Source organism: Tauraco erythrolophus, chromosome 16, assembly GCF_009769465.1.
Source record: "Tauraco erythrolophus isolate bTauEry1 chromosome 16, bTauEry1.pri, whole genome shotgun sequence".
Taxonomy (NCBI): domain Eukaryota; kingdom Metazoa; phylum Chordata; class Aves; order Musophagiformes; family Musophagidae; genus Tauraco; species Tauraco erythrolophus.
In genome coordinates this window covers 983,383-998,281 of record NC_141480.1, presented here as the reverse complement: position 1 = coordinate 998,281, position 14,899 = coordinate 983,383, and the positions used below count along the sequence as shown (strand labels likewise).

The 14,899-nt window shown below is 46.2% G+C and overlaps 1 protein-coding gene across 1 annotated transcript; it reads right to left on the bottom strand.

Moving 5' to 3' along the window:
- Positions 1-1,604: 1,604 nt before the first annotated feature.
- On the bottom strand, positions 1,605-8,939 carry YIPF5 (Yip1 domain family member 5). The gene is given in 7 exon segments (XM_086621672.1): positions 1,605-2,290; positions 2,293-2,336; positions 2,978-3,159; positions 5,172-5,317; positions 6,593-6,765; positions 8,588-8,698; positions 8,929-8,939. Coding segments are annotated over 6 exon segments (762 nt in total). The 5' UTR covers positions 8,689-8,698; positions 8,929-8,939; the 3' UTR covers positions 1,605-2,174.
- Positions 8,940-14,899: the final 5,960 nt, after the last annotated feature.

Below are 14,899 nucleotides of genomic sequence, written 5' to 3'. Positions count from 1 at the left end.
TTAAGACATGAACCACACTCCTATCTGCAAGGTAGGCTTGATTAGCCACTTCACAAAAATACAGTATTTGAGAACCTATGTGCTCAAAAATATGTGAGCTTTTACACCTACTGTATTCAATTAGGCCTCATTAGTAAAGGTAATCACTATAATTTATTTGCACAAATACAGGACATCATGCTCCACCAGCAAGTAATGTTCTTCATCAAAAGGAGCAAGAACTCTGCACCAGGGCAGATGTGGTCTGCTAATCCAAAGAAATCACGAGTACAGAGTAAAACATTTTGCTAAGTAAAATCAACTCAACACTTTTATTTAGGATGATAATTTTTGGTAACATCAGAGTAGGTATGCCCATGATCTGGGCTCTCACACTGCGTTCTAGAAGGACACTGAAGCTGTCTGCGTGCGAGTTTTGAGGCTCATTGTGACAGCCAGTCACAGCACACACCGAAGCCAGAATGGTTTGGGCACCAGCGTTGGACTCCTGCAGGCTTTACGCTCACCATTAACGCTTCCCACCGTTCCCAGCAGCACAAGCAAAACCTGGCTCTGGCCAACAGAGCCAGACCTGGCCAGCAGCTTCTAGTGGCACTAGGAAGGTATTTCTAAGTGAACGTGCGTATGGAAGGGATAAGGGAACAAAACCACATTCTGAGCCTTTGGAATTGTTAATTCCTGCACCAGTAAGATGAAAGGTTTCCTCTGAAGAGGCATTCGCACACTGGGTGTTAACGTAACACGTAACCGTCTGGCCGGTGATTCAACTCCTGCATGCAAAGATCATTCCCCGGCCGTGACAAATGAACAGCAGGCTCACACCCGCAGTAAATTCAACGAAATTAAATCCCTTGGATCAACTTGCTGAAGAAAGCCTAGTTATAAACTGGCACTTTGTTAGAGCCTTTTAATTTCTGAGGTGGGAGCAGGGAATTACTATCTACATAAGGAACCTTCCCTTCCCAGTATGAGTTAACATATGCCTGCATCCTTTTCTTGCTTATTTTAAGAATTATCAAGTGCTTATGTGAAGAACGATCACTTTTGCTTCCCCACTTCTTACGCTTGTAAGACTCCTTGGAAGTGACTAACATCACAAACCAGATTATACTTCTCATGCAAGACAAAGTACTTGTGACTGAAGCAAGTATCAAATCCACTAACCGAACAGTTTAAAATACGATTTTGCTTCAATATCGAAGTTTCTATTTTAGTAACTGAATTCCACTAAAAAAGAGACTAGAAAAATCAAACACCTTTTTCAAAATTTAAGGAAAATTTAATCAATATGCCTTAAATTATTTTACAGTAACTACAATACTGACAAGCATAACAGTTTCAAAATGGTGTTTTTCTTGGAAGTACTGCAAAAGAGATTACTCTTCATCTACTAGTATGTGCACCACTAGGAAAAAACCCTCTAGTTGAAGTCATCATCAGAAATCCAAGTGAACATATAGCTACTTAGACATCCAAACGTATTCATACTTCAAGTGTGACAGAATTACAGATCCCTTTACTTTTAAGAATCTGTTTTCTAATTCATAATTTAAGTATCTTAAATCCTGAAATGCTATCACATCAAATGAACACATAAACGAGAGCAAGGAGCTTAAGAATGTATTTGTTAAAATACAGAAAATACTCTAATTACTGTATTCATTTGTGCATTTTGCTTTTGGGAAGAGGGGACGGGAAATAGGTTCTTTATTACTGCAGATTTATTCAGAGAGTATCCCATATCTACAGCATCTGCAGTTCTGTTAACTTCTGCTGATCAGAATCTATCAATTTATAACTGCAATCCTTCCCCCTCTCTCTAAAAAAAAAAACCCAAAAACAAAACCCAAACAAAACCCCCAATCCTCAAATAAACAACCAAAAGTCACTTTTCTAAAGATATAGGAATGGGAAAGAAATTCCATTAACCTGATAAGCATGAACACTTATTAAAGCTATAGACACCTCAGGTCAATTGAAAACAGTATTCAAAGTCCTAAAAAAGTGAACACGAGACATTGTTTTCATTGTTCCAGGTGATTCAAAACGGGTCTAAGTTTCGTGACAGCAACACTACGCAGTTGTTTGCAGCTGCTTCTGGTCCAACTAAATGTTCCAAGTTGTTTCATGTTTTTCTTTTGGCCCACTGGAGTCCAACAGTTTGGACAGTCTATTCAAAACACAGAAATGAGAGCGAAGACTCCATACAATAAAGCACAGGGGTATGCTACTAGAAGTTGTTGTCCTTCCATTGCTAAGGCAGAAATAAAGATTTTGGAAGCAGAAAACTGCACCAGCCGATGATTCCAGCCGTGAGAATAATCCCCATCATTCCCCTGTAAAGACAGAAATAGAGAATTCATACAAGGCTTGTGTATACATGCTTATAGGAGTTGTAACTGACTCCTCCTAACACCTTTTACAGATTCTAAGATGAGGTTTGGTTTTTATCTCTGACTTTTTAAATGATACAGCTCCAGTAAAGACTTCAGAACAGTATTACTCAATTGTGACAGCATAAAAAAACCCACAAATTAACTTTGTGCATATGAACATAAAAGCAGTGAGTAAAGTAACTGTAACAAGTTCTTTCTTTTCAGTCCCTAACTTCATATAGTTACGAGTAATCACACTGATGGTCTTCTGTTTGCCAAATTCGAATTTGCATCTTAAATTATGATTACTTTTAGACTTTCCAGGTAGTGAGACTTGTTAGATTCAAAGCTGACTGAAAACAAACTTGACAGTGTTATTTGAGTGTAATATTTAAAAGCTGCTAATTGACTTATAGATAAAACCAGTATCCACCCATTATCTAAGACTGTTGCTATTTATGTTTTTACGCTGACTACAAATTCTTGTCATATTCAAATTACATGCAGCTTCATCACTGAATATGAAAATTCCTTTCAATAACTCCCTTCACCATCTCAAAAGAGAGGAATCTATTATCAAATTGTAAATTTTATGTACTTACTGCAAGGAAAATACAATTGCAAAAGTGGAAAGTAGGATCATAGGAAGAAGACAGTATCCAAGGACACTGGCAACGCAGCCGAAGGAGACACCCGTCACACTCATCAAGTTCAGGAGACAAAACATCCCCAAACATCCGAGGGCACTTATTCCATACACATAACCAAACTGAATTTTGCCAGCCTGCAAGGCAAGCAGAGTAATGCAGGTCAGTACCAGAACAAGTAAAAAGGGAAAAGGAAACAACGTTTACAGAGTATCTTCATTTCCCCTGTTGCCCCTCACTTCCAATTCCTACATCCAAACTCAACAGGCAGCATTTTCCCACAGCCTGAATTCCAGGACACCCGTATATGCCAGGCACCCAAGAGGCACATTTATCCCAACTTTACTTATCTTGATGAACAGATTTTGATCAAATTGTTGCAAAAGCCTATGAATTCTTTAGGGTTTAATCAACTAACTTCTCGTGCCGATTGATTACTTACAACAATAATCTTCTCAGAACTAGTGTGTAAAGAGAAAAAAATTGTAATTCAGGTAATTCTTGATAAATTCAGAGCTAAAGTCCTTTAATTTAGGACAGACTCCACAAAGCTCCAGCACGATGTAAATTGTAAGAAATTCCTGAAAATAGCTGAAGCTGAGCTGTAAAGTACCGCACGTGAACGGCAGAGCTAACGCACGTGCATTTTAAAAAGCCAAATTCAGAATTTTGCTTACTAACAAGCATGCAGAAAGCACACGTGCATTATTCCAAAATGTGTGTCCTTTGTCACCATCTGTTTTTCCATGATGAGACTGGCACTTCCCTTTTAACACCTACCGAACCGGACCCGTGCAGGTTCCCCCCTGCAGGAACACAGGGCCGTGTGGCTACTGAGGCTACGACGACGTGCAGCTTGGAGGTCTGTCTCCCTACTAACCTCAAAAATAAGTTTATTTATAACCCAGCTCTCTTCTTCCTCAAGCACTACAGAAAACAATCACACCTTTTATCCTTTTTGCTAGACTAAGCTTGTTTTCTTTCACTACACACAATGTATTTTAAAAAAAAATACACAGGAGAAAGTAATATCATCTTAGGAAAAGAACATTCCAATGTATCTATTATCAAGAAGTTCATTAATTCTACTGACCTAGTTTCCATAAATAAAGGTTACTCACAAAAGTAGGCTTCAAGCCCCCTTGGTACCAAGCCACTGTTTTCTAAGTGCCACAGCAATGTGAAATTTTAGGCAAAGATTAAATGCAGTGCCTGAAGACACTGAGCAGAAAACTGATTTGCTGCTAGTCTGTCGTTTCCTAATTGACACTTTTGAGTCATTAAAGCACAGTCTCATTTCAATTAAGCTCAACTGAAAAAAACCACCAGGCTTCAACAGCTGCTGACCTGTTAAGAAGTATAAACAACTGAAAGCAGATTTACTTCAGAGCTGTTTTACCAGACTGACTCTTGATACTGAAATCATGCCTAATGCATCAGTGCTCATGACATCACTTTTTACACAGGAATTTTGAGTTCCTGGCCTCTGGAGTAACAGGAAAGAACAATGAATAAAGAGTATAGAGCAAAGAATACAATGAAACAAACCAGAGAAATAGACGTAAGTATTAAATGCAATAGGAGTTAAAAAAAACAAAAGAAACTCCTAAATGGAGAAACGAAACAGCTATTCAAATATTTAATAAAACAATTTAATGTGTCAATTGTTCTGACTCCTGGTAAGACAGAAGTCTCTCTCTCTTCTCTCTTTTGCAGAGACACTGCAAAAAGTATGGTATAATTCTGAAAGTAAACCATCTCAACCTATAAAAAAACCCCAAACAGGTAAAAATCTGAGAACACGAGTCACACCCACTCCTGTGACAAAAGGAGCCAGATTCCTCAAAAGCAAAGTATGAAAAGAAACAGGAATTACATGGAAATAATTGCCATGCAAAAAAACAAGCACGAAGACTTGGATTCAAACACCTTGGAAGTGAAGTGCCAGTTCACTCATTAATTTCCATCAGCAGTGTGTGAAGCCCCAGCTCCTCTTCCACATAGCTACAAATTCTTGAGCAGGATGTGCTTTTTTGGCCTCCATGCCAAGAAGTCACTTCCAATAAACCTACAGGTAACCTGGCTTTTTTCCCAGTGTTTCCAAGAATACTAATGCACAAACAGCAACGTCTTGCAATCAATATCTTACCAGTAACAACGTGGCTCCAAAAGCCAGACAGAAGACCATTGGTCCAGCCAAATCAGTCTCATTCATGATGCTGCCATCTGCTACTTTCAAAGGGTGTAGCACTGTCAGAGTCTTCTGCCAGATGTGGTCGAAATTGATCCCCAATTCTACAAGTCATGTGAAAAGAATTACACGTTTATTTCATTTTCCCCCTTTCTGTCACCCTGTTCGCTTCACCCTGTTTTCCCTGCCCCTCTACTTTCAAATCTTCTCCAGATACCCTCCTATGGGGACCAGAGCATTGAGTCATTCCATCTTTCCTCAACCTGCCGAGTGTGCTGCCTCCACAGATTCCAGGTCTCAAATGCTCGGAAGTGACAAGGTGGTTTCTAAAGGACCGGGTAAGAGCATAAGCACAGTGTCTGCGTCAGCCCCAAAATTCATTTAGCCCAGCACCCTGTCCCTCTAAGTGGCCCAAAGCAGGCACATACCAGAGAGTGTAAGCAGAGAACACGCAGATTCACCAAGTCTCCAGTGACTGGTGGCTCAAAGATTTCTAATTCAAAGTAGCTTCTCTGCACTTCATTACCCTCAGTGGATTTCTCTTCCATAAACCAGCCACTAAAGAAACCACCCACCCCTTTCAACACTGTGTCTCACGATAAGGAGTTTCCCAGCTCCCTCTGGGTAGGTAAGATTTCAAGTCTCCATCCACACAGTCTGACCACAGCTGTGTGTCACACCCATGTTCACAGTGACTGTTTGCCCACCCCAGGCTCGGGGAAGCATCCACGTAAACAAAATACTTTTTTGAAGAACACCAAAACCAGCACGGCAGGGTGGAACGTATCCTGAATAAGGCACAGATGACAGGTATCACGAATACCTGTCTCTCCCATCAGTAACAGCCAGGTTCCATCAGCTGTTTGGTACTGAACAATGATGGATATAAGCTGGAAACTGAAACCATCGACCCAGACACGAACTGCGTACCCGTTCTGACATTCTGCACAGGCTGTGTTCTACACAGGCGTTTCTGCAGTGTTCAGCATTCCTCTTCAGCAAGGAAAGATTTCACTTCTAACCAGTGAACCGACTGAAACTAACGGCATCGACTGATTTTACAAAAGGTGGGCAGTTATAAGCATTATTTGTAACAACAGACACACTAAGTGTTTGCCACAGGCGCTGTACGAGGCCACGTTTCCATTTGATCACGTCTTCCACACACCAGCTGGCATGAGGTAACGAAGCACTCATTTAGAACCACGGGAGTTCACACGAGAACATGTGTTTCATATACCAAAATACAGTTAAGTAAAAAAATAATGAGAATTTCAAATCAACTGTGCACTTTTAGACGTAGAGAATACACACCCTGCTACTCAACTTATCCCCGAATTGGGAAGTTCTGGATTCTGGCCACAAAGCACAAGTTATACCTTCTAATAGAGGAGGCTCATCCTCGAAATTACTTCCATAGAAAGACTGTGCTGAGGCTGGAGTGTACGTCTGCGTCGGCTGGTAAATCTGCCCGGTGTACGGCTGCTGCTGCTGCACCATGTCCGCAGGGACAAATCCGCTCGGCTGCGAGTACTCGTAGCCTCCGTACTGCCTACGGGGAACAACACCGCGTTACGGACAGCTAACGGCTCTCCTTCGAACACCTCCTGGCAAAGGCAAAGCCTGTTCTCAGTAAGTTGCAGCAAACTTCTTTTTTAAAAAGCCACGTGAGCTGATCCCCTGCTCAGACCCAGGCCTTTCAGGCGTACAGCCACATCCATCAAATGGTGGGATTCAAACCCCTAAACCCCCGGCTGTTCAGCTAAACAAGACAATTTTTGCTATATCCACTAGTATTGCTTTCTGGTTTTAAGTCTCAGGCGTGCAGCAATGAACGTTATCCACTGACTGAGTGACTACTTCAGGCTGCAGACCTGTAAAAGTAGGAAAATTTTACATCTCAAACTTATTCAAATCTCGTCCCTTCATTACGACTGACACCTCATTTGATGCCCGCAGTAATTTGCTAATTAGAATGGTTATTTGCAAACTCATTATTAGTGAACAAAGTTGCTCATATTATCACTTTTCTTATCCTCTATATTAAAAAAAAAAGCTGTTTGCTGCTTCCCTTTGGCGCCACGTGCATCAGGCAGCATTATGACATAGAAGGAGGAATTACGATATGGACTTTAAACACATTATGACATCTACCTACCGGACACCATGCAGGGGGAAAAAAGGCAATTTTTCAGTTTTTATTTCACACATTCCCAATTATTTACTAACAAATCAATTTATACTGTCTTTAGAATACTTCCTGTTACAGATTTTATAGGTATAAAAATATACATTGCTACTTTTTAAAAAAAGCCTAATCAAAGCTATCTTCTGTTCCTAAACAAACCTGTTGAGTTATTCTTGCCACCCACCATTTTCAAGTCTGACTGCAGAGATTTCATAAATGTCTCCAGAATACTTAACTACAGAAATGACATAAAGAAGGAAAACCCAGAACTCATTCTCCTTTCTCTCCTCGCTGAGCAGAGCTCAGCCTCATCACGGCACTGTAAATCTTTTCAGGACACAAACAGGCATCAACCTGCTCCATCCACTGCAGGGATCACAGAGGTCACGTAACCCACCGAACCCCTCAGCCTGAGGCGAGATGTTCACAGACACCTCCTAAGAGCTGGAACTGTCTGCCACGCTTCCCTAAAGCCTGAGCACCACCACTGACATCGCCCGCTGACACATTTTACAAGGGCGTGTAGCGACAGGACATGGGGCAATGGCTTTAAGCTGAAAGAGGGGAGATTTAGATTAGATCTAAGGAAAAAATTCTTCGCTCTGAGGGTGGTGAGGCACTGGCACAGGTTGCCCAGAGAAGCTGTGGCTGCCCCATCCCTGGCAGTGTTCAAGGCCAGGTTGGATGGGGCTTTGAGCAACCTGGTGTAGTGGAGGGTGTCCCTGCCCATGGCAGGGGGGTTGGAACTGGATGGTCTTTGAGGTCCCTTCCAACCCAAACCATTCCATGATTCTATGATTTACGTGACACTGTAACGAAGTTTTACTGCCTAAGCGAGTGACTGGACATGCACTTACAGAACAATGGTTTTTTTTTCCCAAATATGCGTAGATTATCCATATAATTAAAATTAGTCACATCACCTTTCTGTCCATTTTCTAGTCTCTGTTTTAAAACGCAGAGGGCAGAGTATTCGACGTGAAACTGCTCTACCTCCCCCTTTACAGGACACAAGTTACACCCTTCACACAGCCGAGCACAGGAACTCGGCGACGGGCACCAAGGGCTGGCTGAAGCGCCAGCCCTCATGCGGGCAGACAGACCGTCCCCGCCGGTCCCAACTGGGCCGTGGTGGCCACCGCAGCGCGACCGAGCGGCCCCACGCCGGCGCGCGTGCACGAGTTACTTGCTGTACGGTGCTCCGCCGTAACCGTAGGGCTGGCTCTGGTCGTCGATGCTGTAGCTCGTCTGGAAGAAGTCGGTGCTGAAGCTGTCGAACCCCGACATGGCCGGCTGCCTGTAAGAGAACGGCGGCGCTGCAGACCCGCCCCGGGACGGTCCCGAGCGCTTCCCGAGCCGAGCGGCCCTGCCCGCCGGGGAGCCCTCCCTCGGGGCCGCGGGAGCACCCCTCCCCCGGCCGCTCAGCCCCGCAGCGGCCCCCGCCGCTCCCCCTCGGCCGCGCCCGCGCTGCCGTCCCGGCCCCCGGCGCCTCTTCTCCCCGCGGCAGCGCGGGCAGCCCCGACCCACCTGCGGCCCCGCCGGGCCGACCCCGCTCCCGCCGCCGCGGCCCCTGCGACGTGTCACCCGCAGACCCAAACGCTTCCGGGGCCGGCGGGGCCGCGCATGCGCACGGCCCTCTCGGCAGAGCGCCTCAGCGGGGCTCAGCGGCGCCCCCTGCCGGCCCGGCGGCGCCGTGCCCGCCGCGCATGCGCACCGCGGCGTTGCCATGGGGACGGGGCGCGGGGCGAGGCGAGATGGCGGCGCCGCGCGGCATGGCGGCCGTAGCCGCGTCGAGCTGCTGCCGCTGGCGGGGTTTGAGGGTTCCGAGCTCGCCCTGCGGAGCGGGTCGGTCGCCCCTGAGCGCTGCGGGCGGTGCGCAGCCCCCACGCCCGCGGGGCCGGCGGGTTAGCCGGCCTTGTTCAGCGTCCCCGTTAGAACTGGGGCTTCCGAGCAGCACGGCTTCTGTTTCCCCTCGTTTTGCCTAAAATCTGCAGAAAAGCCAAACGCTTAAACACATGCGAAGAGCAGCGTTCCGCTCTGCATTAAAGCGTTAGTAGTCACTGTCTCCCTCCACTGCTTCCCAGCTGGGACATGGAAGATTAACACTGATTTATTGTGAGGTGAAGCTGTTATGCGCTGCATAACCGCTAATTGTTATTTATTTTTACTGTTCTTTCCTGGTGCAGCCACTAATGACATGGAAAAAAAAATAATTAGGGTTGTAAATCCTGCCTTCAGTATGGCCCTGTGTGAAAACCCTGCGGAAACCCCGTGGGCGAGTCCGGCCGTGGTGGCGCAGAGCCGGCGCGATGGCGTGAAGGGCACTACGGAAATGGTGACCCGTTCCTCGGGAGGCTCAGAAGTGGGCACAAACGGCTCCAGGGATGGCGGTAACGCGCACACGGTTCTGCGGTCTCCGTCACTGCTGCGTTTGCAATTAGTCCGTAATCAGTCTGGAATTGCTGCTGGAGAGAGGCTGAACGCAACAGGCACAGGCAGAGCGGGAGCACAGAAGCGATGCCCGCCCCGCCGGTGGGGCAGCAGCTGGACCCCACTGTGGGCTGGTGCCCGGGCTCGGGGCTGGGGCTGGGGCTGGCTCGCCCCTGCGGCCCCCTCCCACCCATGGCATCCTTATGGGACCGGATCGTTCGGGGCACCGGGATGTGCCGCATGGCAGACACTCACCTTTAACGTGACTTCCCGAAGCAAAGCACAAAGGCGGCCAGGCTCACGGCGTCTGCCCGGCTCACTCCGCTTGCTTGTGCTCGGCGGTGGCACCTGCTTCCAGCTGGATGCCAAGTTTGGGGTTTGCCACAGTTTCCGTGCACAGGTAACATCAGAAAGTTTGCAGTAAGAGTTTAGTATTAATGCATTTGAGGTCATAGAGGAATTTATGACTAAGCAACTATTTAATTGTCAAAACCTCTTTCTTTCCAGGATTTTTTTCCTGTTATTCATAAAGAAAAAAATGTGTTGTGAATCCTTGCATAAATGCAGAGCCGAGTAGGGATAAAATGCCATTTGCATGATTCAGGCAGAATTCTTTCTGCAATCGGTGAACATAAGAGAGTAGACTCTGGCCCTAGAGATGCTGTTTTGCATGGTATTCATTGAAGCTGGTTTGTTTTTTTTTTCTTAAGGCCACAGTTTAGTTACACGAAGTGATTTTGCCTGTGAGTTTACACCTTGCCCCAGGATCTGTCGAGATCTCCGAAGGGGAACAGGGTGTGCTCTGTTCAGCTGCATGGATGGGAGAGTTTATGTGGAACTGCGGATGCTGAAGGAAACGGAGCAGGTGATGGCGCTGCTGAGTGAAAATTAAATAGTTGCTGTTGGTAATAATAGACCTTCATACCCTTTCACCTGTCCACATTAAATAAAATTAATGTTTTCCTGAGGCCAGACAAAAAATTTGCTAGAGCCATGAGTCTTCTTGTCTTGATTAAAGAGCAGCTCTTAGCCTGTCCCTCACAAATACGCTGCAGGAGCTGGGAATACTGTGGAATTGAGAAGAACGTGACTGGGACTGTGAAGACACTCTCCCGTGAAGAAACTCCTTTTCTTCACAGTCCTTTGTCACTCACTCTATTTATTCCTCTACTTTCGTCCTTTTGCCCCTTTTTTCTGTGTAGGGCTGGGGCAAAGGCTGTGCTCAGACTGTTAATTAGAACTGGTTTTTACTGGCTGCCTGTGGTCCTGGTGCGCTTTGCTGGGCTCAGCCGGGGAAAGCCCTGGCTGAGGGGCTGTAGCTGGAACTGCAGAGTGAACTTTATCGTCGTCACTGGGTAGGTGCTGAGGTTTGGGAACGTGTGAGCTGCGCACACATGAACAGTTGCAATCCCACGCGTGGTGCAGCCTCACTGCTTCCATGTGTGCTGGAACCCAGCGGTCGCCACGCGGGCACACGTGCTTGTGCAAGTGTGAGTCGCTGTTTTGAAGAACATGTATGTTTATCTGGTTTTGTTTGGGTTTTTTTAATTCCTTTTGGCTCTGGACACAGTTATTTTGTTACAAACTCTCATGTATGTGATCTTCTTGTGAGATTGCTGTATTTAAATTGTAGTCCTGTTACAAGCCTCTCCTGCAAAACCCATCGTGTGGTGCAGTGTGCAGGACATCTCCTGAGAACAGCCTTCCCAAAGGTGTGCATGTTTGGAGAACTGGATGAAATAACGGGGAGGAATTCTAGCCACAGATCATGCAGAGAGCAGTAGCTGTGGTGTGAGCTGCTTCTCACAAATTTATACTTCAGGTAAATGAGTGTTTGAAGGCTGAGAAGATCCCAGCTTTCATGAAGACCTGTAGAGCGTGCAGGCTGTATCTGATGGTGAAGACTCAGTGCCACTTTGCTGAACTGTGTGACTTCATTGCAGCTCATCAGACAGTAAAACAAGCCCCAGATCCCAGGCAGTGGGCTCTGACTGGGATCTGCTGGTGAAATGCTTTCTGGCTTTGGATTCGCTTAGATCGTTAGAATTTACTCACGGCTTAGACAGAGCTTTCATTACTTAGTTCTCCCTGCACGAGGCGTCTCGACGTTGCTGTAGGGTATTGGCTGTTTCAGCTTTGCAGGACAGATTCACACGTGTCTGTAGCAGCGCGTGGTCTGACCCAGGCTGGTGGGTTCAAGGGAAGGCAAAGCCTTGCAGCCGCACTGCTGCTTCCTTCCCGCCTGACTTGGCAAGGGCAGTGCATGGGCAGCCTGTCCCGCCGTGCCCAGAGCTATGGCCCAGTAAGGCACCAAGCTCTCCCTGGCAAACGTCGTCCCTTTCTTGAGGGACCAGCTCCAGCTGCGCCTGTGGTCGTCTGGTTTTGCAAGAGGCTTTGAAATGGCTGCAAGGTGGGAAATGTAAAAAGATCCTCGTAAAATCAGGATATGGGTTACATGGTGCTGATGTCATAATAATGCCACCCAGCAAGGACCAAACCATGTTTAGCTGTAACACTGAAAACCACACTGTAGTTACACCAGCAGTACTAATGGGGCGATTTGAACCAGACTGAGGATCAAAGTGTTATTCAAACAACTTTGGGAATGTTGGAGGAAGGGAACAAGGAGGGGAGGCAGAAGTCTGACGAAGGAGGCTTTGCTGGGGCAGAACTTGCCAGAGAGAAGGGAAGTCCCTGACAGAGGGTGACTGAAAACAAGGATTCTTGATTGCCTTTCATCCTCGCATGCTGATGGAGCGCACAAGGTCTCTGTCCCCCTGTACGTGGTGGGTCTGTCGAAGTGTCAGACACCCCGGGATCATTTGTACAGAATTCTAAAGGATTTGTCAGCAGTGGATGCATCAAAAGGTCGAAATGTTATCTGATGTACAGTGATTGTTATCTAAATCAGTGGAACATGACTCCTCCTCACTGTCAGTTTTTGAAAACCCTGAACCTTGTGCCACGAGTTCGCTTTGGACGTGGTGTTGGACAGAAGGCGCACGCAGTTTTCTTTGCAGAAGCTGTGCCCACACTCCATGTGACACGATGGGAAAATATGACGCATGTCTTCTGTTGGAATTCTCTGCCTTGCACCATGCCCGTGCTCACGTGTGGAGCAGCTGTGAAAGATACTCTTCTCTTTCGCCTTTTTTTGATGAAAAGACATTACACACTTGAGTTATGAATAAAATCGAGGGTGGATCTGTAGAGCGCTTTGCCGTGTACTCGTTACCAAACCCCGTTTTATGGCACTCGCGCTCTTTTGCTAGCAGAGCTTTTTCTTAGGGAGATTCTGCCATTTAGCGTTTCTTTATGCTTTTTCTTCAAAGCGAAGGATTTGTTAGGGCTTCTTATTCACACATGCTGCTGGATTTCAGCAGCCGAGACTCTCACTGTGTGTAATTCACACTGGTGGATCAGTGGATAATGTGGTAGTTTAGCTCAGTGTCGTACTTTTTCTTGCCTGGCTCACTTCTTGGGAACTCAGTTTCTAGAGCTACCTGAGCAAAGTGCAGACCGCTTCGCTCTGGGAACGATGGACACCTTTCAGAAAAGGGGCTTACAGGTCTGTAACTCTGCAAGAGCCTGGAATTTATTCCTGCCAGGGCTCTGATACTGTTCTTTGCTACGGATTGAGATTAGGTTGGAAATCTTGCCTGGCAGTGCTGGCATGTGCCTACAGGACGTGGTGTCTGGTTTTCAGTGAAACCAGAGGCCCCACGACATTGCTCTGACAATAAGCCAGGATTGGGCCCAACGCATCTGCTGGGGCCAGACGTTTCTTTTTCTCTTTGCCATGCCACCCCTCTCAGCAGCTGCACTCTTCTCTCTGGCTTGCTGGAGTTTTGCCCTGGTGCAGTGTTGCTTTGGCTCCGTATTTAGATACGAGCCTGCTGAGGAGCACTGAATGTTACAGGATGTGTGGCTGAAGGATCCTGAGGTGGCACCTTGAAGTCATCTCTGAATCAAAGCATCGCCTAGAACTGCGAGTACTGTTTGGGGTTTTTTCTGCCTTTTTTTATTTTAACTATTGTGTGTAAAAATCACCCAGAGTGATGAAAGCTCCCCTGTGGCCTTTTAGCTGAAATCTTCTGTCCAAAATCCAACCTTGATATTTTTTTCTTCCCAGGATGACTCCTTCAATTTCTGCTGGAAATTATCGCTGCTTCTCTGAGAGCCTTGACGTTCTGCAGGGCGTTGCTAAAAGCTGCTAAACAGCTTCTACATTTCTCACGGTGCGTGGGTGACTTGATTCATATCTGTAGCTCGTGTGCTCACCCGGCAAGATGTACGGTGGTACGTATGTGTGCCACGGCTACTACAGACCCCGCTCCGCACCATCTTTTCTGGCTTACGTTCCTTGCTGCCTCTTTTAAGACACCTCCATTTTTAGCACCCACGGAATTTGATGAAGTCAGTTGTCCCATGATTTCCTGAGAGCTTGAATGCAAATTTAGCACTTTGTCATAAGGAATGACCTCAAACCTGTGAGTGATGTCACACCATCAGTGTATCATGTTTAGCTCTGCTGTGACTTTCGGAACACACACTTTAAGCTCAAGCTAAATTTCTCCTCGCTGTGTTGAAGGTTATGTAGGCATCTACTAAAAGTGGAGCACGCTTCATCCTCCCCCCTTTGATAGGTGCTGCTTTTCTTTTCCACCAGAGAACTGTAGCTGCTCTTCAAACGAGAGAGGTGGTTCTGCAGCTGAACAGGTCAGAGCCTTAGTGTGGTCCTGACACGTATTTTACATTTAGGTCACCAGTGTATCTGGCCCAGATTTTCAAGTTTCGCTCTTCTCAGGCTGCGTTTCGATGGATTTGGGCAGTGGTTTGTATTTGGTAGGGAAGCAGGATGTGATGCTTTTACTACTGAAGTCGCTTCATCAAAGGGAGTTCTATTGTGTTACAGTAAAATGATTGGAACATCCCGTGTAAAGAAATAAATGCAGGAGCTGAAATTCTTTCATTTCTTGTTTGAAAAGTGCAGATGCGTTTCTGAAGCTGTTGTGATTAAAATTCCAAGGTTTTTGTTCTTTTCAAAGAGCAATTCTGATTATAGTTT